We start from the raw sequence: 23654 nt of genomic DNA, 5'->3' as shown, positions 1-23654 counted from the left end.
TTTGACCGAGGAGGAAAGCTTGGTTGAATGTCTTGGACATTCATTAGAGGAAACAAATGTAAGCTAGAGGTCTTCACGGGTCCACTTGGATCCGAAAACCCGAGACCCGAGCGGGTTCGGTCCAAAACTCAGACGAGTGTCTCGGACACGGGTCGGATTCGGTATTAGTGGCCTCGGGTAATTTAAAATAAACATGCCTTTTCCAAATGGACCCGAGAAGACCCGAATTCTTTTAAACTATGTTGGGCATTTAACAAAATGGGCTATAAGCATAAGCACGGTTGCCTCCGCATTTACTCAGTTGCTCGCTCCACATAAACCAACCCCTCCCTTTGCCAAGAAGAACTAGTGCGCCATCATGTGGATGGATGTTTTACTAAATGCAAGTATTTGAATTGTCGTTAAGCCAGGCCTGTCAATCAATTTTAAAAATACGCGTCACTGTCAGAAAAGCATGGAGGCGATAACAGACATTGCGAAAAATGTCAGGGAAAACGAATGGTGGTTCTAATCATCGTATGGTCCAGTAAATAACATTATGCCAAATTTTATAGGACGTAATGGGTTACAGTGATGTGTGATTGACATTTTAGCACTTCAGCGTGCTCACACTTGAGCGTCTATGTTAAGTGCATTTTTGAGAAACGCAGGGCTGCAGGCTGTGCACAATGTAAATGCCGTTTACGTTCGGGTCCAGTCGGGTTCTAAAGGAAATGGCGTCAGGTCGGGTCGGACTCGGGTCTAATTTTATCGGGTCTGTCTCGGGTCGGGTTTTTCTTTAAAAAAAATGTATTTATGCACGTCGGATTCGGGTAAGTAGTGATTCGGGTCGGGTACAGTTTTTAGGACTCGAGAAGACCTCTAATGTAAGCATATGAAGTCTGCAGTGGTATATACAAGGGAGTAACTTACAGTGGCAATTAGTTTTTCGACGCAGTCTGGTGCCACGCTGTGGAGGTGGGTAAGATGGAACTGCAGGTGGACCTTGTTGTTGAGCATGTCCTGGCACAACGGGCAGCGGAACATGGGCTGCACTGAGTGCTGCGTCATCACGTGCATTCTGAGCCGGTTCAGATCTGTGTTGCTGAACTTGCAGTAGGGGCACTGGTACATCTGTACAACGACAAGAAGGCAGAGACAGAATATTATTTTCTTGATAAAAGTGGTCAAATCAAGGACAGAGCAAGACTCTCTCCCATGCAGAGAGCAGTGAGGCAGACACTTCAAAGAGCTCTCATCTGTCAAATATCATATTGATTTTTCACCTTTTGCACAATTAGCACTGCAAGAGCAGCAGAAAAGATGGAGAAATATAATATTTTTAGAAAAAAATGCATGCATAATTTAAAATGGCCAGCTACATTCTACTACTCTTTATTGAAAAGGGCTGAAAACAACATCCTTAGATATTTTGTTAATTAATGGGTACAGTTAATGAGACCTACATGCCTGGGGTTTAGATTAGGTCTTTCTGAATCTACCTCACAGAAGCAGACAGATAGAATTCTAAATGTTTCATAAAGGCTGTAGATTTTCCTCCATACCTGCTCTCCACTGCTCTTCTCAGCGGTCCTGGGTCGTTTCGACGAGAGAGGGCTTTCCGCTGCCTCGGATCTCGAAGAAGGCCGCTTGGAGGGGACCGGGGAATCCGTCTGATCCCTCTCCGATTGATTGGATGCTGCCATAGACACACAAAAAGATGCATACTTGTCAAAACACAGCACCCATTTGGCAGTCAGGGCATACAATCAATCAATAATTCAGGTTTTACAAAAATGAAATGCAGTAAAACAGTTTTGTGCAGTATGACGATGCTGTACTGCACAATGAAAACATTGTACCAGAGTTAAAATGGCTTTTATGAAGCCTACTATGTTGAGCTTCTCAAAGCAGACGGGTAAAATTGTGGTTCAAATCCGACTTGTGTCATGTCACCATATAATATGCTTTCATCTCTTCACTTACAATGTCGATTAAGTAGTATAACTGCAGTTTATATATGGAGTGATATATATAGGCATTGAATGGGAATCAGCCAGGCCGGTGGATTGCTAAGGCAGGCTGCTCCCCCTCCAAACCAATGTAGTCTTTTAACCGCTCCTCCCATGGCACTTAGAAGAGGCAGTGTGCAATGCTTTGACGGCTTGTCTCTCCCTATGTTGGATGTTTAGGACATCAGACACCGGCACAGACATCTAATCAAAACATTAGTTTGCCACGGTGAGCAGCTTTAGGATGCATGCTCTCTCAGATGAAGCCATTTGAAGTGTGGCTTCAGCGAAGGGATTCGCCCAACTTGAAAAGAGTCAAATATACCACAGGCAGCTTCAAAATGTATCAAGAAGAAAGAGTTATGTTCTGGTTCCTATTTCGATTCTTTTTCCTTGTTCATTTCCCCTTTTCATTGGAATTCAAAATTACTTTCAATAGTTATTTTGGTTGTCAGCAAATCTTATAGTTTAAAGTTTCAAATTTTTCTTTAGTTTTTAAAGAAAAGACTCTGCCAAATACGCTAGTCAAAAGCTAAAATTGAATTTATCACTATTGGCATGGCTCACTCATTTCTGAAAAAAACAAACAAAACAAAACCCCCAAAAACATGAAATGTTTCCCATTCAAGTATGTTAACGCCAACATTTTTACGCAAGCTCAATTTCACATGTTGTTGTCAGTTAGCTCTACTTAAACTGCCATTTATAGCTAGCTATCTGAAAAATAACACATAGTTCAATGTGTGCTAGTCTTTTCACTTTCTATACTGACAGAGTGAATCGTAAACAGAACAGGCCTAGTGCTTAGCTAACCAGAATGTATCTGGGAACAACAAAATTACAACAAAACTGAAGAAAACAAACTTGGGGTGTCAATACAGAGTAATCAGAGCTCCAAATAATAATAATAATAAAAAAAGCTTGTATGAAAAGTAAATCCACTCTCAGCCAGAGAGGAGTCAAGAGAACACACTGTTCACACTTCTAAGGGAAAGAATTCACAGTGAAACTTAAGACACCCTTCTCTCTCGCCGTCCCATAACGAGGCTATAAAGAGTTAAATTTGGCATGATTTGTCCAGTCCTGAAAGGGCAAATTGAGAGCAGGGGATTGTGGGGAGGGGTGTGGGGGTCAGTTTAAGCCGGGCTGACCATGTTCCTTTGCCAGACATTAAAGTGTCAGGTCCAATCAGGGCAGGGCAGCTGAGAGCTGGCTTCGGTGGGGGGCCCTACTTTGGGGAACGCTGCCTGATGCGGCTCCCAGAGACTCCCCCAATCAGCCACTGCTGCCCTATTAGGTCCAGTCATGGCCAATCCCATTAGACACATCCACCAATAAACAAAGGAAATGTTAAACAAAGGAACCTCCCTTTCTTTGCCATTAACCTTCACTCTCAGTCCTGACACTGTCCACTTTCTCCTTACTGCACTGCTCCTATTGACAGTGACTGTGACTGTGGCAGTCCCTTGACTCTTCCTAGCCTCTCTATTATCGTGTGCTAGTGCACCTTCTTTCAGGAAACCTCCTTTCATGTTCCTTGTAGGACATGTTCCTGGTTGGTAACCAAATTGTCCACCAACCAGGAGATGATCCTGGTTGGTAACCAAATTGTCCACCAAAACACATAGTTAGTTAGAGTTATTCGTACTACAATAAAACTGTGGAAACTTGGTATCAGCCACCACTATCATCAAAAATGAATTCCTTCAAAACTGCTAATGCTAATTTGAAGGCCAAGTTATATGATTGTGTTTTAAAAGTAACTATGGTATTGTGGTGGAAGCATGGTTACCATGGTACATTTTTGTTAGCAAGTGCAGAGAGTAAGACAAGTGGCTAAAGATACTCTAAGTCTTGTTTGGTTCGACTGAATCCAACTCAAGATCGTTTCTCCCTTGGGTGCGGATCTTTTGGGCAGGTGTGAATACAGCAATCACACTCAGGTGTGGACCAAACAACTGTACCGAGACCCAGCTGAAGAGGTGGTCTCGGTCCGGTTCCAAACGAATTCTGGTACGGTTTTGTTTAAGGTGAATTTCTGTCCAATGAATGGATGACCTTAGCACACATGTGGTTTTGTTCTCACATTTTGGTTTACTTGCAAAAAGGCCAGTGTGAAAGGGAACCACACCAAACAAAAAAATTCAACATTGTATTTGGTCCAGACCAAAGCAAGTGAACTAGCAAACTTTCCTGTTGTGAATAGACCCTAAAACATAGAAAATCAGCTAATGCTTTTATGCTAAATGCACTTAAGATAAATACATGTAAACAAACCAACAAAACAATTGCCTGTGACTCTAAGTATGATTGAAGAGGGGCTAGGTACACTCTTTGGGTATTACTTGTAAATGTTTTTTTTGTGTAAATTCTGTCTAATAGACTATTGCACGTGAATGGCGTGAGGTCAGGGGAGCAGCTGCCTGCCGGAGGCCTGCAGCACGTGTGGAGGGGAGAGCAGCCCGCTGCCTCTGGGCATAGCCGCACCTCGTCACGCCCTGTTAGGACTCCATAAATCTGATCAATTGTTTGCTTTTAAAAAGCCCCAAAAACCCACTTCTGCCACCAAACCCCCGTGACTAAAGCCCAGCTACCGTATCCTGTTTTCTGTTGTCTGGAGACGGAGGGAGAAAAGCGGGGGAAAACATCATCACAGAGCACGCTGGAACAAAATGGAGACCAATAAACAGGCAAAGAAAGCGGACTGTTGGCATGTGCAATGCGTGTGTGTTCGGCACGGTTGGGCGGCCGCAGGAACATGCCTCGACATCTGAGCAGGTCAGATCCGTTATTAGAGACCATGACCAGAACCTGAAGGCGGGGGTCTCTCTTTCGCCCCCCCTCCCTCCCTCTCCCTGGTCTCTGCTCATGAACCTGGCTATGTGTGTCAGGCTCCGGTATGTTTACTGTGTGCTAGTCGTTGACCAATATGGGTTTTCAAACGCCAAATCTTAAAAAGCAGGGTATTAAAAACGTAAAAGGAGATGAACACAAAATGAATTAAACTGAACAAACATGTTAAAATTTATTTTTAAAAAACTGTATATATATATTTAAAAAAATATTATTTATTTTTTTAACTCCTTCCCCGCCATTGATGGAATTTTCTGCATCTCTGAATCAAAATAAAGGCAAAACAGGAGCAGAAAAAAAAGAGAGTGCTTATGCATGTTGCGATTTTTCTTCTCAGCTTTTTGTTTAAAATGTTGCTTTTTTTAATGAAACTTACAATCAAGTGCTGATAAAAATGCATGAAGCTAAATTTTTTATTTATTTATTTTTAAAGCAGAGGCTCTGATCTTTCTTTTTGATATTTTGCATGTTTGGATATTCATGCCTCAAACTATTCTGGTGGCCACATGTATTTAATGATTTAATGATAATGATTTTTGTGTAAATGATCAAAAACGCTGCCGGTGGCTGGCAACTTTAAAAATAAATAAATAAATAAATAAATATTCCCAGATCATAAAACCTAAAATGTCTAAATATCATTCAATATAAATAATCTCAAAAAGCATAATTATTGTCTATATTGATTAATTTCCAAATGCCCAAATATTGACATACATGAATCATCTCAAAATGGGAAAATAGCACCCTGATTCGTACACTGATAGAATAACTGATATTTTAGTACATATCAAAAATGGATTTTGCCCTCACAGAAACAGTGTTACACAAAAATGACTAGCATTAGTTTTTTTTCTGGAGGTATTTTCCTGTATTTAAAGGAGTGGGAACTACATCAGTCTTCTCGAATGCATCCTAATGTAGTATTTGTACATCTGACCTCAATTCTACCATTCAGCAGTAGACCACGCTTGCAGCAAAACCCACAGAGACAGCGACAACGCCCCAACTTTCATCTGACATCACAAAAGCCAAAGGAGAAGCAGTGAAAAAAAGTCTTAAAAGTCAATTAGGTGATTATTAATTCATGGGCCTTTTCCGTAAGCAGGAGGTCTTTGTTCTGGAGTGTCCCGTAAGTGAATTGGACTTTGGCACCTTTTCTCAAGCCTTGGAGCTGAGCAGCATTTCTCAGCCAGCCAGAGGAGGCTGTCAGTGCTGAGTGCTAAGCCTCTAAATCAGAGACGTGAAGCGCTTTCATGGAAGGGAGGCACCGGACAAGTGTGCGACTGACACGAGCAGGACAGCAATAACGCAACAAGTCCTGCGCCACTGAAAATGTCCACAAATGTAACCACAGCTGCCATCATATCATTACCCAGGTGTCCTTGGGAAGTCATCTCCTACGAGACTAACTGGACACTGCAAGTGGGCGGACAGGGAAAGAGTAGAAAAATTATTTCCCCCGGCATATGGAGTGCATCATGTGCATTTGCGAAAACTCAGCAGAAGTGTTTCCAAGAAGGCATGGTAAACGTCAGGTGATCAATTCATCCTTACTTTATCCAGCCCAGCTTTTGCTCCTAAAAAAAGGCAAGTCTATACTTGGACATAATGAGTCCTACAAAAAGCCTGACCACTTTCCAACACAATCAGCAGCAACCCATCAACATGCTCAATAGTGGTTTATAGATGGTTTGGTCCTAGTCTACATTGAAAAAAAAAAGTTTTTATTAAGGTTGTATATTAAGATGATATATTTCTTATATATTTCATTTTGCTTATATTTCTTACCCCATTGACAGACTTTTTTCCTTCTTGTTTTAAGTATAAATTCACTTAATTTTCAGAAAACTTAAAATCTTAGGTCATTTTACTTCTCTAGTCAATGTATCTTGATTTAACAATGTTTAGATATTTGTACTGGAAACCAAGTACTAAGGAAGAAAATAACTTTTTTAGCTGATGGACCAGAGGTGATCAACCAGCACGGTCCTTCTGGGTAAGCTGGTTGACCATGGAAGTAGCTGGTTACTAGTTAAAAAGTCAGAACAACACCATCCCATGCTTCTCTTTTCAGGAGGTCAAACCTCCTCCTTCGTTCTCTTGTCTTTCCCACTTTTCTCCCCAGACCTCACTCATGACAGTTCTCCTCCTAGTCCCTCTGCTATTTAACCATTAATACAAAGGAGCGGTCCAACTCCCCAGCGCTATAAGTCATTCACTTTTACCACAGCTAACAATAACCCAATATTATCATTTTCTGCTCATCTCCACCCCCCCCCCCCCCCCTCCCCCCTTTTCCCTCCTCTTTTTAATCTGCAGGCTGCGATGCTGCCCTGAGCAACAAAGGGCTATATTCCATTTCACCTCATATTTCTCAGGTAATTACTCTGCATCAATTAATTTCAAATAAAGAAAATTACAACCAAAGCCTGACGCCAACGCCATTCCATATTGCGGCTTATCATATCACAGTTCCCTTGGTGTATAACCCACTATTAAATGAAAGGACCACCTCCATGGCTCTGCAAAGGAAGTGCCCATGTAGCCCCACAGGCGTGACTGCTACAAAGACAAATTTAAAATGAAGAAATTAAAAGGAGATATCAATTAGTGGACGTGTTATTAATCTTCCAATTGCTAGGCGGGAGCTAATGCTGCAATCACCTTTAGAGGACATACACACACTGACACCCATACATGCAACTCTCTCTCTCTCTCTCTCTCTCTCTCTCTCTCTCTCTCTCTCTCTCTCTCTCTCTCTCTCTCTCTCTCTCTCTCTCTCTCTCTCTCGCAGGACGGCATGCCAATTAGAATACAGGGAGTAAGTCTCATAAACACAGGTCTATGTGAGCGCTGGCTCACAAACAAGGACAATTTATAGCCTATTAGTCCTCAAGACAAAAATGATTTTAATTGAAGGGATGACATGCTTTTAAAGGACACGATATGAATATGCAAACGCGTTGGTGCTTTTAAAACAGCTTTGATTGATGCTTTGTTTCAGAGACAGGGCGTTAGGAAGAACTTCAGTGACATGCTTTTCAGATCGTTTCACTACCTGGGAAATTCATCTTAAAACACCCTCAGGATGATGCAATAAATATGGCATCATAAAAATCATGACAGTTTTCATGCCATTTCTTCAGTGATATTCACCGAGTCAGCTGACAACCCTGACAGCTACGGTTGCATTTACTACGATTATAACACGCCACGGCTAGAGTGGACATCAAGGCAATGAAATAATGCTAGAGATGGAAACTTGTAATACACTTCCTCTGCATCCAGGGGGTGCTTATGTTCACCTTGCAGTCAGAGGACAATTATTTTGCCGTCCTTTTCACTGCCGTCTCTTTTTCTCCTGTACACACACACAAATACACACCGTCCCCTGTGCATCCAATCACGGACATTCATATATTTAAGTAAATGCATAAGGCAAAAGAGACGGAACCAATTTGGAGGGCTGCTGCTGGCGTGTCAGATAGCGTCTGACCTGCATCAGATTATTTTCCCTCCCTCTCTATAACCCCAGTGATTTGAAAGTTGGGGGTTGGGAGGAAATATTCATAAACCTGCCGAGGACGGCAGTCGCCTGTAAACCACCCCCTCCCGTCCTATATTTATGTTAAACACATTTCAAATCATATTGTGGTTGCTCCTTAGTCCTTAAGTGAATTAACAATTTTGCTCATCTCTTTCAGCTCCACATTGCCACGTATCCTCCCTTTTCTCTGTCCATCCGTAACTTCCTCTATCCTTATTTTCTGCCCCATATCCAGCCTTCTTGCTTCAATAAAGCCCCATCATCCCATTGCACTAATGTTAACCATGTTCACCCAATGATCAGGGCTCACCTTTATCAAATATTTGATGTATTTATTAACAAATACTTTTGGAATCTAGCAATTTACCTTACATTTACTCTCTCTAGTTCTAGCTCTTACAATTAAACATATATTTTTCCTTGTATGTATTGACATGCTTAAAAGATACCCAACATGCACCAACTGAGACCCATCAGGAACGGCTGCGGCTTAACTCGGTTGGCACTAACACGCTCAACTTGAGTGTCATCTGTGAAGCGCTCCCACATTTCAACGCTCGGTGTTCGCATGACTAGGATGAGAGGAAAAACTTCAACAACACTAATGACAGGCCCTAATAACAGCCCGCTTTGACAGTGTGACTCAAATCCGGATGCGTGCCTTTAAATAACAGGTTAGCCACGTCCCCATCGCGACCGAGTCCAGCGGCTCCTCATTGACACATTCTCAGACAATCTCCAGCCAAAACAAGAGTGCCTCTGTTTACTAAAAGCATTCCAGTGCTTCCCAGGCAGGGGTTCAGAAAGCCTCTCGTAGCGCCGTCTCACGCCGCTCTGTCCGTCAATCATGAAAGTGAGTTCTAAACACGATTAGAAAAAGAATATAAAAGAGCTTCCATTAAAGCAGCACCAGTATCTTAGATCACAACACCGCCAGGTTTCACTCTTCCACCCCCGTCACTCCTTCCTCCCCCTCTCCACCTCTCCTCAGACATCAAACGGCACCCTAGACCTGGCTTCCTAATGCACGCTATTTTTAACTAAGCGTTCCTAATAAGCTGCTGGGAAGCCTGTAAATTTTTCATATGCAAGCACATCTTTCCTTTGTGAAGACACAGAAACACACTTATTTGGTGATTAGCAACTGACAGGGGGAGGAAAAGAATTGAATATTCTTGTATGGAATTGCATGCCTTTCAGAAAAGACGCAGGGCTCCTAATGCGCAATAGTCGTCTTCTTCGGCACCACAGGTAACGGCTGAATTATTAATCAAACAGCTCATTTTAATGCTTTTTAAAGTGCTTTATTTTGATGTGTTAAAATATACTTTTAGCCATTTTCAGGCAGGCGATGCATATCATTATTTCTCCCCATCAAAGCTGAGTGGCACTCGCTCAAAGTGCACAAACAACTCAGCCTCATTTAAAATGAAAGTTGGAAAAGAATCAAACAGCGCTTTAAAAGATTTGCCTTCAAACGCTCCAATGAACTTTTTTTGCTGTAGTTTTGGAATTTAAAAAGTAATGATAATAATAATCAAATGTGGAACATGCAAAGGACTAAAATTGTTTTTCCTATCATGAAGAATGAAGTTAAGTATATCCTGTCGCCTGTGAGGTACAGCTATTGTGAAAACCCTTGTTCCAGACAGGTGTTCGCTCTGACTACTTCCACCACACAATCAAACGGCTTCTGCACTGGCATGAATTGAACTCCTCCTCGTGAATGGAACTTCAAACGCAAGATGGCATACAAAAATGGACATCCAACACATTCAGACCAGCATGCACCTGTCAGAGGACATGACTAGTGCTTAAAGTCCAAACTGCACATGCATGCATATACTGATTTGTTTCCTAAGTAGCTTTTTTTTAGCCATATTATTATTATTATTATTATTAAGTATATCTTCATTGAGACAACCCATAAGTGCTTTCCTATCAAATCATTTATAGATATCATTCAGCAAAATTAATCATATTATTAAATTCACCTAAAATAGAAGATCTCAATTAATCAGTACTGTGCAGCCAAGTAGTACATATATTCTTCAAAGAGCGTCATCCAAACAAATTGACACACATTATTTTGTTTACTTGCCCTAAAACAGAACTGAAAAAAACTTGTGATTAATCATGATTATATATTTAAATTGATTCATTTAAATCTTTTCAAACTTCCCTCTGCACTTTATTAAATATATGGGTTTGTAACTAACTATTTTTGTAACAAATCTTGACTTTAATTTCAGCGAGAGTCGAAGTTTTAAAGAATATAGCGCCATTTATATGACATTACAATCAGCCGAATATCTGTTTTCTAGTTAACCTTTTCATTCATTAACATGAACTAATATAAAATAATTCTAAAACATGTTTTAATCTTTAAAGTTATTGTTAATTTGAACATTTACTAATACATAATTAAAATCAAAAGTTGTATCTGTTATTATTATTTAAGGGACCTGAGCTGACACGAATAACAGGAACAGCTGTATTTATATTAGCAAACATTAACAAAGATTAAAAAACACTGTAACGAATGTATTGTTCATAGTTAGTTCATTTTAGTGTCTAAGTCAACTAATGGGACCTTATTGTAAAGTTTTACCCCCCTTTTTTAATGCGGTACATTTCATGCTCAGGTACATATGACTATGGTAACAAACCAGAAGCCAGTTGACTCTCTCTCTCTCTCTCTCTCTCTCTCTCTCTCTCTCTCTCTCTCTCTCTCTCTCTCTCTCTCTCTCTCTCTCTCTCTCTCTCTCTCTCTCTCTCTCTCTCTCTCTCTCTCACACACACACTAGCTCGTAACACAGCACGTGCTACAGGCCCTCGCAGCTTTCCGAACACATCAGCAGCACAGCAACGCACCGCTGATCTCCACTTACACCTCCACAGGCGTCTCTCTGCTCTCCACTCCACTCCACTCCACTCCAACACCCCAGGCAGCCCCCCTCCTCTTAAACCACACCTCTCCATGAAACCTGACACCTGCACCTGCCACAACCGCCCCCAATCCCAGCCTGCAAAATACTCCTATCTGATAGCATTCTTCAGAGGTGTGTGTGTGTGAGGCAGAGAACACGGTCACATGTGTTCAGACACATGGCTGCTCTGTAACTCTGTACGTAGGCCCTGACTTGTGTTTTTGTCACTTGAACAGATCCGCCGTAACCAGGGTTACATTTTATTTTCCTGGGAATTCCAACTAAATCCTCAGGGGTGAGAAATAAAACATAAAATTAAGCTTGATTCTTGGAAGAAGAAAAAAAAAAAGTAGCTTCTTAAAGCGCACTGAAATATTTGTGGTAAAACATCACCTTATTTAATAAGCCACTACACTGGAGCTGTGGAATATAAATGTATGTAAAAATCTAGCAGTCCCTTGTTGTAATGGACTCCCTGTATAGTGAATTGGAAAGATAGGGCTTACCTGTCCCTTTGGTGAGCTCCCTCTCCCCCCCACTCTCTCTGTCTTTGGTTTGGTCCTCCTGATCTGTGGTGGTCTCACTGGCAGCCTCCACATCCTCACTCAGCTCTCCTGAAGGGGGAGGAGAGGATGGGATATGTAAATCAGCACTCCATCAGAATTGGTGGAAGCACTTAAAGGGACGGCAGCATTTTTTTCTATAGGAGCGCACAACAATTACATTCTCTGACAACCATTTACAAGGTTATGAGACAAAGCAGACACTTCTCTCCCCTACCATAGACACTAGACCATATAATTACACAAAATATAATTGCAAGATTTTATATATGCACTTGCATTTTTCTGTAATAATATATTTGTATCTCCAACATTATATCTTTCACTCTTTTTAAGCACATGATTATTTTCATAATGTCTTATATTTTTGATGGCATCATTTTATAGAGATTTCTTTTAAAACGAGCCTCGACTCCACAGTTATAATTCTTCATTTATGCAGGACCATGACACAAATATCTTTATGGCTTCCTCTGTTTAATATGAACATAAAACTGCAGCAAACCGCACACATGTGGTAGAGACATACACACATTTTCCACAGCGGCTCTGAGCATGCAGACAGGAAAAAATAATTGTGCGAGTATCGAGAGAGAGAGAGAGAGAGGAGAGTTTCTGTGCGTCGCTCTCTCTAGTACCTCTCCCAACGTTCATAATTACAGTCCCTTGCTGCGGGCCGCTCACCAATATCGGGTTAAGTTCATTTTTAAAACCCAAGGTAATGCAAAGAAAGAAAAAAAACCCATAAATATTTAAAACTCAGCCCACAATTCATTTTATTTTGCCAAGTCAAATGCAGAAACCCCCTGTAACCATCTTAAAAGCCCCCTGTTCAATATATTAGGCCATTTAAAGGCAGCAAACTCCCAACAATGGATCTCCAATAATGCCATGTGTAAGTAACAGAGAGAAGATGCTGAAGAACAGATAATAAAATGGGCATCAATCCTTTTTATTCCCACCTCGTGCCCCCCGAGCACCCCCTTTCCCGGGCCGAGCTTGTTTAAAAGTACCGTGGCTAGCACACACAAACATTGATTTTGCAACAGTAAAGTCCATGGCAGTCAATAAGCCTTATCAGTTATTACACAAGTCAGCTAATTCTCAGCAAATGTACTTAAATGTTCTTTTGAAAATGCCTCCCCCTGCACTCTACACTCTATCAGGTGGGTTATTGATGTATCGACAGGACAACAACGGCCGTTGAAATATCCTGTTCAAATATTCATCTCCACGCTCAAAGAGCGCTATTCCACGACAATATTGGAACCCTTAACTTAAAACAGCTTTTATTGTCGAAGAACGTTCCAGCCACTTTAGGAGCCTTCCCGGGACGCGACTTGAATCCGGACCAGCCGTTTAAAAAAAAAAAAAGGCCGCCCCGCAATCCATTAAAGTTTATTTTCATCAGTGTTCGGTTTTTAGAACTGTTAAAGTACAACCTCAATCCATCATTCTTCAAAAACGCTTTTTTGGTCTCTGCATGAACATGGAGCGGCGTATTTAATAAACGCCTCCGCCATAACTCTCTCGCTGCGAGTAATACATCAACATCTCTAAACATTTCCATCTCCTTGACTTAATGTGCTACAAGAAACCATTTGTGTGTGAGCGTGTGTGTGTATCTAGAGCAGTTAAAGCCATTTACATCTGATGGTCTTGTGTGGATTGCTATGTGTAATTCTGCATTTTGTTGCACTGTTTTAATTATTGATGCACCAAGAGGAAACACGACTGGAGCAGACCGTTTGCCAAAGCCTACAATCGCTGTGGTTTCCGCTGTGGCATTCTGGGAGAAAGTAATTACACAAGAAAACACTGGTATACAGAGTCTTCCGTACACGGCAAGGTTATAAAACTACGCGTGTTAGTTTTTCAGCATAACAGGCAAATTATGAAATAATAACCTACAGGAGTGCAGATACAAAGGGGCCGGTAGATAAACAGAACTGTTGTTCATTTCATTTCATCTCAGTCTCATTTTTTTTCTTTCTAAAAACAACCACGAAAGCTCCGAAAAGCAAAAACACAGAGATGTGCACCTGTGTTCGGTGTAGATGAGGCACCTAGAGCTTGATCGCAGTATGGATTATGCAGTTAGCCCATATTACTCAAGAGCCCACACTGATTCAGTGGAATAACTGCCTATATATACATATAGAAAATGTCATTATTTCACAAACGTGCCTGTTTCTGTTATGTTCCCAAGGCAACAAGCAATTTCCGTTCTCCACAAACCAACATTACCCAGCATTGGGCTGAGTAATGGGCTGGAAAGGCAAAAAAAAAATGAAAGCAACATGCACTGTAGTCTAGATAAATCCACCTTTCCAGGCTGGGAATTACTATATGATATGGAGTCAGAAGCAGCCAGATTACAAAATAATCCCCAGGTAGATTTTACACCTCTAGAAGAGCCGCCAGTGTGTCTAATTCCTGCTCTAGCACACTTACTTCTCTTAATAGAGAGTCGCTTCATGCAACAGCTGACACCCTAAATCATCTCTCACCTTTTTGTCATCAACATCTCGCTCCCTGACTGTAAGCCGACCACCCTCCCCGCAGTAGTACTCAGATAGGTGGACATTTAATTCCATGGCCGTGTGTCTAAGAGGCAAATGAATGTGCCTATTCCTCATCTCCACCACCACCGCAGTACACAATGATTAAACCCGGGCCAGCCATAATTAATGAAAGGTCACAAGTGGCCTTAGAGTAAGCTGCAAATGAAAGGACCCACCCAAATGTAGTCATAGATCTGGCCTGGAAATAGATTAAGAGGAAGCACTCGCAGCTATGGCGAGAGGCCATTTGCTAACCCAAATCCTAAAAATGTAAAGGACAATACCCTGAAGGTTAGGCTTTCTAATTAATCGTCCTCATTAACCCGTCCTCGTACAGTGATATTAACTTTTGCCTTAATCTAATCACGCCAACCGAATGAGCCCACCGCAGCGCCTGGAATTACAAAGCACGTCTGTTCTCGGAGGAAACACAATACCACAACATTTCAACAAAGCCAGACATGGAGGGATACAGAAAATGGACTTTAATTTTGTAAGGAGGTCGTCTCGGCGGACTCAGAAACGCATGATAACGTGTGAGAGAACTGCAGATGAAGCATTCAAACCGCATGCCCAGCACACACAGCCTCTCTCAGCATGCAGTATCTCACGCTGACCTATAGGTGTCACCCTATACAAGCAAGGAAGAGAAATTGGCAAGAGACATACACAGAGCAGATGAAGGCAGAGAGGTTAGAAAGGCACAGACAAATATATACAGATCGCGGACAGAGAAATATGTGGAGATGACAAAAGCAGATGCTAGACAGGAAGTCAGCGCCAAGCGATGAGACTCAGAAGACAGCGCGATTACCTTCAGATGAGGCCGAGCTGCCTTCCCCCGTTTCCCCAGAAGGATGGTGATTACACACATACTAATCATACTGACAGGCACAAACCGCCAAATAAATAATACATGCTAACCACTGCTTCATCCAGCCTCTCCTACCCAGACCGAAGGGCCGGTGTGCATACTCATACCACAAACCCAGCATCGAACTCATCAGGAATCAGCCTGGCGCTCTCCAAAACGCGTACACACTGAGTGACCGTACCTTAGAAGCTCTTGGGATCCTCTGAAGGTCTAGAATTGGCTCTCGAGGCGAGTCTCTGGCCTGCCTCGCCTCACCTTTCCTCCAGCCAGAGCGCAGTGGAACGATGTGAGCCAGTCTCTCTGTGAGCGGCTGCTCTTTCTCATTACTCTCATTAGGATTACCGAAGCACTGGTTATCATTTTAACCAGGTGTCACAGCGCACATCACTGTAAGTCTGTGGGGCCACATTTCCCCTTCGTCTTCCACCCCCCATATACCGCTTTCTCCCCCTTATTTTGCCCCACAACAGACAGTTTCCTTGTCTTTAACGCTGCACTGTTGGATAAAAAAGCAATCTTATTTCACACCTCACGGACTCTATCTCTCTCTCTCTCCCTTGCTTGTCCTGTTTTTTTATTTTCCTACGAGATCCCCCCTCTGGCCCCCCGCCATCCCTTCCCGCACCCCTTCCCTATATCAAAGCTGTCCTGACTTCGGAGAGCGCGGTGTAAAATGAAAGTGACAGAAGGGTTCTGCGGGACAATGGGACATAGGCTCCATGCTGGGGGCTTTCACGCTTTGTCCGCTCCTCATATCAGCACTTCTCTGGCCCCGTCCGTGCCCCTCCCACCCCAAACAGGACCCCCCTCTAAACCACAACACACAAAAAAACACTGCCTTCGTCCCAGGCCAGCCGCAATCTGTAGACACCATCACTGGATGGGTGAAAACCCTTCTGAAACTGTCCACCAAATGGATTACAATAAGTCAGGACTAATTGATGATTGGCCGCTGAATTTTTTTAAATGAAAGCAGATCAACATAGCGGTCCAGGATAAAATTCACTTCTACACAATGTGTGAATGGTGATAAACACCTTTTTAGTTGAGAGCGTGAACGCGAACTTTCATTTCGTGAAGTTACAGAAAACTAAAAAAATCACCTTGGCATATCTGTCAGCCAATCAGAATCTGGAATAAACTAATGTAAACACTAAAAAAGTCAAAGTAAACACTAAGAATGTCTTCCAGTCAAAGCCACTTCATTACTCATTTTTTAGAAAATAAATGCTGTGAGCGAACATAACCACATAATCGTGACATGAAAAAGAACTTCATGACCAAATATTTAAGCTGCTCTCCAAAACTGCTTTTGAAGCAAAACAGTTTACCCATTCAAAACAATGCACTCTGGGTAAACCCCTCCGTCACCATAAACACAGAGCATGAGTCAGGCAAACGTCAGCGAGACCAACATAGTGCAAATGGAGACCACACTCCCAAACAACGGCAACACCCTCCCTCTCTCACACACACCCCAAAATACAGGACAACCTCGTGTTTGTCGGTCTTTATCACTCACACACACTCTCAAACAAGCACGCACTCACCTCTAGCACGAAAAAAGAAAAGCTAAATACCTCTTTGGTTTAAAGGGCCGTGGCTCTGTATCGGAGCGGGGCTGAGTTATGTGCTAGATTCCTGACCTGCCTTCCAGAAGCCATGGCGTTCGCTCAGCACTGGCCCTGTCGTGACCCCCAAATCTAAATGTGAATGAATACTTTGTGTCTCCATGGGGCTGTGCGCCAGAGGGGGGAGGCGCGGGAGGAGGAGGAAGAGGAGGAGGAGGAGGAGGAGGGTGGGCTAGCTAACAGCTAGCAAACTTTAAACTTCAAGTTGATCACAAACAGAAGGGAAAGCTCACTCTGCCTTAGAACAAGAGGTTTGCGTCACCCCTCCCCCGTCGGCTCTCCATACACCCTCCGAGCCGACCCCACACGCCCTCTGCGCAACACTTAATTTGATCCCCCAAGCCTTTCAAAATCACTGGCCATTTCAGTGGACGGCTCACCTACTGGCGCAGTCTGTGGCGGAAGGAGACGGCTAATCAGGGGAAATCGAATTTACACCGGCACTGTCAAATCCTCCTCTTCTAAACAGACATCATTTCGTTTCGATACCCGATGTGACATCGCATCACAAGCTTGACATTTCCAATAGCTTCTGATCTGTGCCTGACATCATGAGGAAGTGACTTGAAAGTGACATACATCACACCGCTCGCACAAAATTACAGTGAAATACATAAATAAACAGAAGGCAGGTTTACCGTGTTGGGGCTGTTCTAACAGGACGCGTGTCTGCATTTTGTCCAAGCTATTTTTTTTTAATTGCTTGTCTATGTACACATGTCAGCTGAATGCCTTTGGTCATTCATCTCGATCCAATACATATCTATGACATGTCCCGTCATTTTACTTTATACACATTTAAAAAAAAAATCATTTTGATTCAGATTGAACGGCTAATTAATCATTCAGAACGTTTTGTGTGCCGGTTTGACCAATTCATTAAACTTAAAAGAACAATTCGATCGCATTGAAACTTATTTTTTTTATTAATATAATATAGTATAGTATATAATAATATTTACAGTAACACTTAGGTTCAATTTGTTAACTACATTAGTTAACACGAAATAACAATTCAAATATTTCTAAAGCATTTATTAATCTTATTGTTATTTTCCACATTTACCAATACATTATTCAAATCAAAAGTGGACCCAAGCTAACATTAACTAATAATGAACAGTCATATTTGTATTAATTAACTTTAACAAAGATGAATAAATAATGTTTTGCTCATTGTTAGTTAATGCATTAAGTAATGGGACCATAATAACAATAGACATTTTCATGACTTTTATTTTAAAATTGCCAGGTCATAGGTACCCAGATTAAAAAAAATTAAAAAAAAAACAATTATGGATGAGTATTTAAAGTACAATCAAAACATTAATGATTTTACAAGCTCTCAACTGTTATATATGTATAAAACTATGGTGTCAATACCATGCTACAGTCATGGCATGAAATGATAATACCACTGGGAATGCTGGTCTCTACAGTGTATGTGATTTCAGGTTTTACTATCCTTGTGGGGACATTTGTGCAAACAAACACACACACAGGAGCCATTAGGCAGTGTTTGACAGCAGTCTCTCAAACACAAAACACATTAATAGCAGAGTAGTGTGCTGTGCCTATTCTGCCTTGCACTGTGAGGTTGGAAGGGCCGCATGAACGTTGCTCTCCTGCGCCTGGAGACATTTTGCTGCACAAAGGCGAGAACGGACTGTCAGAGCGTCCCTCAACAGCCACCGCACCGCACTACTGGCCTACTGCTCTCGTTCTACCCAAACCTATCTTTTCCTTCTTCATCTTTATCTCATACTACACTGCTTTCTGTTATTCTGAGAAAAATAAAATAAAAAGTCAAGAAGGGCAACCACATCCAGTCTGATATATTCACCAGTGGCTCGGAAAATGTGATGGTACAGTTGTGACAGCCGAGCAGATATCCCCCTCCCATTAAGGGCTGGGGCTTGACGGCGCACTGAATATGTATAACCCGGAAAAAAACGTATTGATTTTTCATTTGGTAAAAAGGGACATAAAAATCATATAACCTGAAACTGTCACAGCTCTTCTGTTCATAGCTCATCTCTCCTCGTGTACGGCACTGGCCACAAACTCAATTTAATTACCAGCTGGAGTGTTTGCATACAGAGAAACACACACAGATTGCATCTGTTACGGAATTAAATGTGATATTCCACTTGATCAGTCATATTTGATGTGGAAATGCACGTGTTTGAATGTGAACACGGTGCTAATGTACAAACAGTGACGGGAGAAAATAAACACCAGTTTTTCTCAAACACAATTCAGATGTCATTATATCACATTTCCCCTTTGTGAGAACACAATACAATCGCTGCTTTTCATATTCCAAGCTTTTCATATTTCATATTCAAATGTTCCCTATTTAGGTGGCGCATCAACCAACATGCCGGACTTCCTACCAAAAAAAAAAAAAAAAAAAAAAAAGTTTGACTGTTTGACTTGTGGAGGTTCAGGAAGGTTTGTCCAATGTTTGTATAAGCCAGCGCCTGTCTATTAACAGCTACTTATCTGTTTACGTCTCTCTTTAGTCTGCTCTGCCTGGTACAGTGGGACGTCTGAGAAAGATCTCCGCCTGTCGATATATTGAGCGTGGGATTTGCATATCTTTGTAGTGCATCCATCTGCCTGTGGATCACTCTGTAGAGGTATTAGCTCAGAAAATCAATGCGGTCTGAACGTACGCACCTATGTATGTAGGGCCCACCTTGGCGTGCGTTCGTTACGGCGTACGCATGTTGCCGCTCACGGCTCCCGTGTGGATAATGCAACACGAGTCCACGTTCTTCGAAAAACAGACATTAAGTAAACACAACTCAAACAGGGCAGCATCCCGCCATAGGTGGGCTCTGCACGCACCAAGGCGTTCTGTAGGAAAAGTGTGTCCTGCAATTGAAGACCCCGTGTAGCACCACCCGCTTGTTTATGTCAGCGGACCAGGAGATAAAACAGAATTTTTAAGGCTTATGAATACCAGATGACTTGATCAATTTTATTTTAGAAATATAAGAGTGGGGTTCATATTGATGTGTTTGAGCCCTGGGATTTCACTGCACCCTCGCAGCTGGGAAGGACGTGAGAGGTGTGGGAAGAGCCGCCCGTGTGTAGTGTTCATAAGTTAAGTTGGTTTGTTTTTGGAATTGGAATATAGCATGTTACTCTTACTTTTGTGTACTGTGGATGGCATGCAAATTTTCTGGCTATGGAATACGTAAGCGATAATGTACATCCAGCCGGTTGTTATCGCGGAATAAACCCCGACAGAGTGATCAGGACATGTCTTGAATCAACCTGAAGGGGTTTATTCTGAGATAACAACCGGCTGGATATACCTTATCCCGCTTATGACACAGCTACTTGGCACATAAGTAAATAATAAAGGCTCGTACACACCGGGACGAATATCGGAGCGCGTTATTCGGCAGCGTTTTTCAACGCGTTTTTTTGTGTTCACACCCAAGCGATTTTCGCTGACAATGAGCCGAGTGAACATGCAAATTCATTCCCTGACATTAGATGGCGCCCATTTGCTCTGCAATACCACTCCATTACATTCTCTTTTATCAAGATGTTTGTAGTCGCTGTCGCGTTTGTCATATAGTTCTTTATGTTCCGACACCAACGAGACCAGCAGCTCTACATTCATCTTGCCTTGCATCTTCCTCGTCTTATTTCTCCTCGGCAGTGTAGACGCTACTTGGCGTATATCTTCTGCGCCGTTACGTATGTGTGCTCGGCAAGACCGTTTTGTGTTTGAGCGCCCCCAAGTTGTGTTTTACTGTATCTTCAGAAGCTCCAGACAAGTGAGTAAAAGCGCCAATCTCATTGGTCGGATAGTTTTTGACGCGGCGCGTCAAACTAAAAAAACTAACCCGAGGCGTTTTTAAAAAAAATGACGCTTTTACGCGTGGCGTTTTTCGTGTCGGTGTGCACACTCACATTGGCGCCCTTTGTTTAGTCACGAGGCGTTAAACGTCGGCAAATATCGCGCGCGAAATTCGTCCCAGTGTGAACGGGCCTTAAGACACAAAATATTGACTTGAGCTGAAATATTTTATTAGGTCTTTAAAAGCAAAGCTTCCGTGAAGAAAGCAGTTGCTAGCAAGCAGCGAGTTCAAACTAGACGGACATTTAAGGGATATGGTACAGTCATACCACTTATTACACGGCATTTAGCCACATAAATAATTATGTGGATATGAGATATTGCTTTAAGATGAAACGGTTTTAAAATCGTACTTATTTGTTATCTTATAAGCGTACAAAACAATTGTTGCAAAATGCAGCGCCTGCGTTTGTATGAAACAAGAGAGCGAGTCTGTGATACCCAGACGATATAATTAAATAATTGTACACAAAATATTGATTTGAGTTTTAATATTTTATTAGCTCACCAAACGCAAAACTTCCACAAAGAAATAACTTTTCTAGCAAGCGTATAGCGCTGACTTCAGTTACCCGGATGAGCCTGTGTTATCAGTTTTTACTGGTTGTTATTGGGGAATAACATAATGCTGGATGGCGTGATTGACCAATCAGAATAAAGTATCCCACAGAGCCGTGTAATAACAGAAGATATGCAACAGATCATACAGCGCAGAATGCTATATATCACGCTATATATGTAGTAAACAGTACACCAGTAGCTATTCCATTCGGAACACAGCCAGGCAGAGGCAGTGGTGTGTGGACACACAGAAAAGCTTCCCCCTGCACACACACACCGGATCACTGCAGTTCCACCCCCAGTGGCAGCTAATAGCAATCCGCTACAGAAATCCAATCTTTACATTGTGCAGGCACTTAAAACAAGCTCAGTACCGCCACCAGTTATTGAAAAAAGGGAAATACGGTTCATCCGTCCCACTTTCAGGCCATTTTCTAATACAAATCAAACACTTGCTGCTCCCTTCCTCCATTTGTCTTTCTTTCTGGGCCTCTTTGCATAACCCATCCATTACGTTCACATGAAATATGAAAAGGCAATATCCTCTCTGTGTTTGTACTGAAGCGTAATGCGATTGTGTTGTCATTTATAGGAAATAATCGCAAACCTCTCTTTCATTTTCCAGTTCAAATAACCATGAAAAATTAGCCCGCAATGTCAGGAGGGACAACAAAGGAAAGCGCGCAGACTATCGCTTCACCACTGCGCTTGACATTTCTCCTTAATAGGAAAATGTCTGGTTGCTTCTATCTTCCTTTTTTTCGGTACAAATAAAGCCTTTTCTCTTTCTTAATTAAAAGTTCTGCACTTTGATCTGTAGAATCTCGCCTTGCTCACTCTCTTTAGTGACAAAGAGGTGTTCGGGTCAACCCAGCGTGAAGCAATCGAGCAGGGGGGTCATCCCGAACCCCCGTTATTCGCCCTCCACCGCACACACACTCTCCTTCTGTAGAACGAGACGGCATCTAATGGCCACAAGTGAGGACCGTTGTCGCCATACTGGGGTCTGGATCTCTGCGGCGAACGTCCTGCAGTCGGGATAAATAATTCAGCAGCCATCAGATGCCCGCGGCTGCATGGCAACAACCAGCCTGCCCTCTGATCTCAGATCAGCTGATGGTCACATATCTAATACGGCAGCTTTAAAAATCGCTGCTCTTTTAGTGCCGTGAGACGCCCAGACACTGCGGAGCTGCACTGTCTCGAATGTGCCTATTTACAGTGAGAAACAAACTAGTGGTAATTGGATTGCTATCCGTGAAAGCTCTATAATGACGCTTAATAGACATGCATTGTTTTTCTGCAGTAATTATGCACAACATGATCGGCCCCATCTCCATTTTCTGATGTAATTACTATAGATATGTTTATCCGGCTGACAATTAATATTTGCGTGTGTGTTTTGTGCATGAGTATATGCCCTAGTATATGCATGCATTCTCACAGCCCAACTAAAACGTTGTACTTCAGAGCTCATGCCAAATGAAAGGAAATGCTCATTTTTTCATAATTAAAGTCACACTACATTCTCATTACAGGGTCGCAGAGCACATGTTCATCTAGGAAATGATGTGGTGAAAAGTGTAACTAGCAAAATGAAAATTGACAGTGCTTAAGAGCATCTAACGCTCTTTCAGAGAAAAAACAATGTATGTGGTAACAATAGTGAGCTGCGGCAGCTTACATTAGGCAAATATTAGGATAGCCTAGCGTCCATCAAGGGACTATTCACTCGAATCTTGATTGAAAATAATAAAAAATAATAAAAATGAAATAAAACGGTAGAATTACTGCAGTATCGTTAACCAGACGATTGTTTTGATTTTAATACACACACAGCAGTCAAAATTCATCAAATATACTGGTGGGCGAAGATAATTTTTGTCACGTCGAGACAAATGAGGTGCCCAAGGAAGCAGAATGCGAACATGACATAACGCTGCTCAAAAGTGTCTCTACTTCCTCTTGTCAGTTTTTTTATTTATTTATTTCCATGATTGCAAATTTACATATTTCTAAAGGAGGATTATAGTTTGTGATGCATATAATGAGATTTCCCCTCAAAAAGCTAATGAAAAAAGACTCATCTTATGCAATTAGCTGGGGCTTATTTATTCTCCTCCTGTAATGTATTAATTCATTATCGCATAATTCAGGCATTATTTATTTATTTGATTACATGCACACCTTAAAGCCTTAATTACAATAGAAACTGGGGAGGTCGAGGAAGAGAAGCAACGCACCAACTCAGCTATCA

At 42.0% G+C, this 23654-nt stretch overlaps 1 protein-coding gene across 5 annotated transcripts in view; it reads right to left on the bottom strand.

Annotated features, from left to right (window-relative positions):
• The window catches only part of zfhx3b (zinc finger homeobox 3b), a 243566-nt gene that overhangs the window by 15907 nt on the left and 204005 nt on the right, over positions 1-23654 (bottom strand). For 4 of the 5 annotated variants that reach the window (XM_056265742.1, XM_056265743.1, XM_056265740.1 and 1 more), the window contains 3 exons: positions 11832-11938; positions 1545-1682; positions 913-1113 (listed from right to left, as the gene is read on the bottom strand). In XM_056265742.1, the coding sequence (XP_056121717.1) occupies positions 913-1113; positions 1545-1682; positions 11832-11938 (446 nt within the window). Of the gene's footprint in view, positions 1-912; positions 1114-1544; positions 1683-11830; positions 11939-23654 lie in introns of all 5 variants that reach the window. The other variant, XM_056265745.1, reaches the window with a different exon arrangement.

The sequence above is a fragment of the Rhinichthys klamathensis genome, unplaced genomic scaffold, assembly GCF_029890125.1.
Source record: "Rhinichthys klamathensis goyatoka isolate OS25496 unplaced genomic scaffold, OSU_Roscu_1.1 h1tg000240l_1, whole genome shotgun sequence".
NCBI lineage: Eukaryota > Metazoa > Chordata > Actinopteri > Cypriniformes > Leuciscidae > Rhinichthys > Rhinichthys klamathensis.
This window is presented reverse-complemented; position numbering and strand designations above follow the sequence as displayed.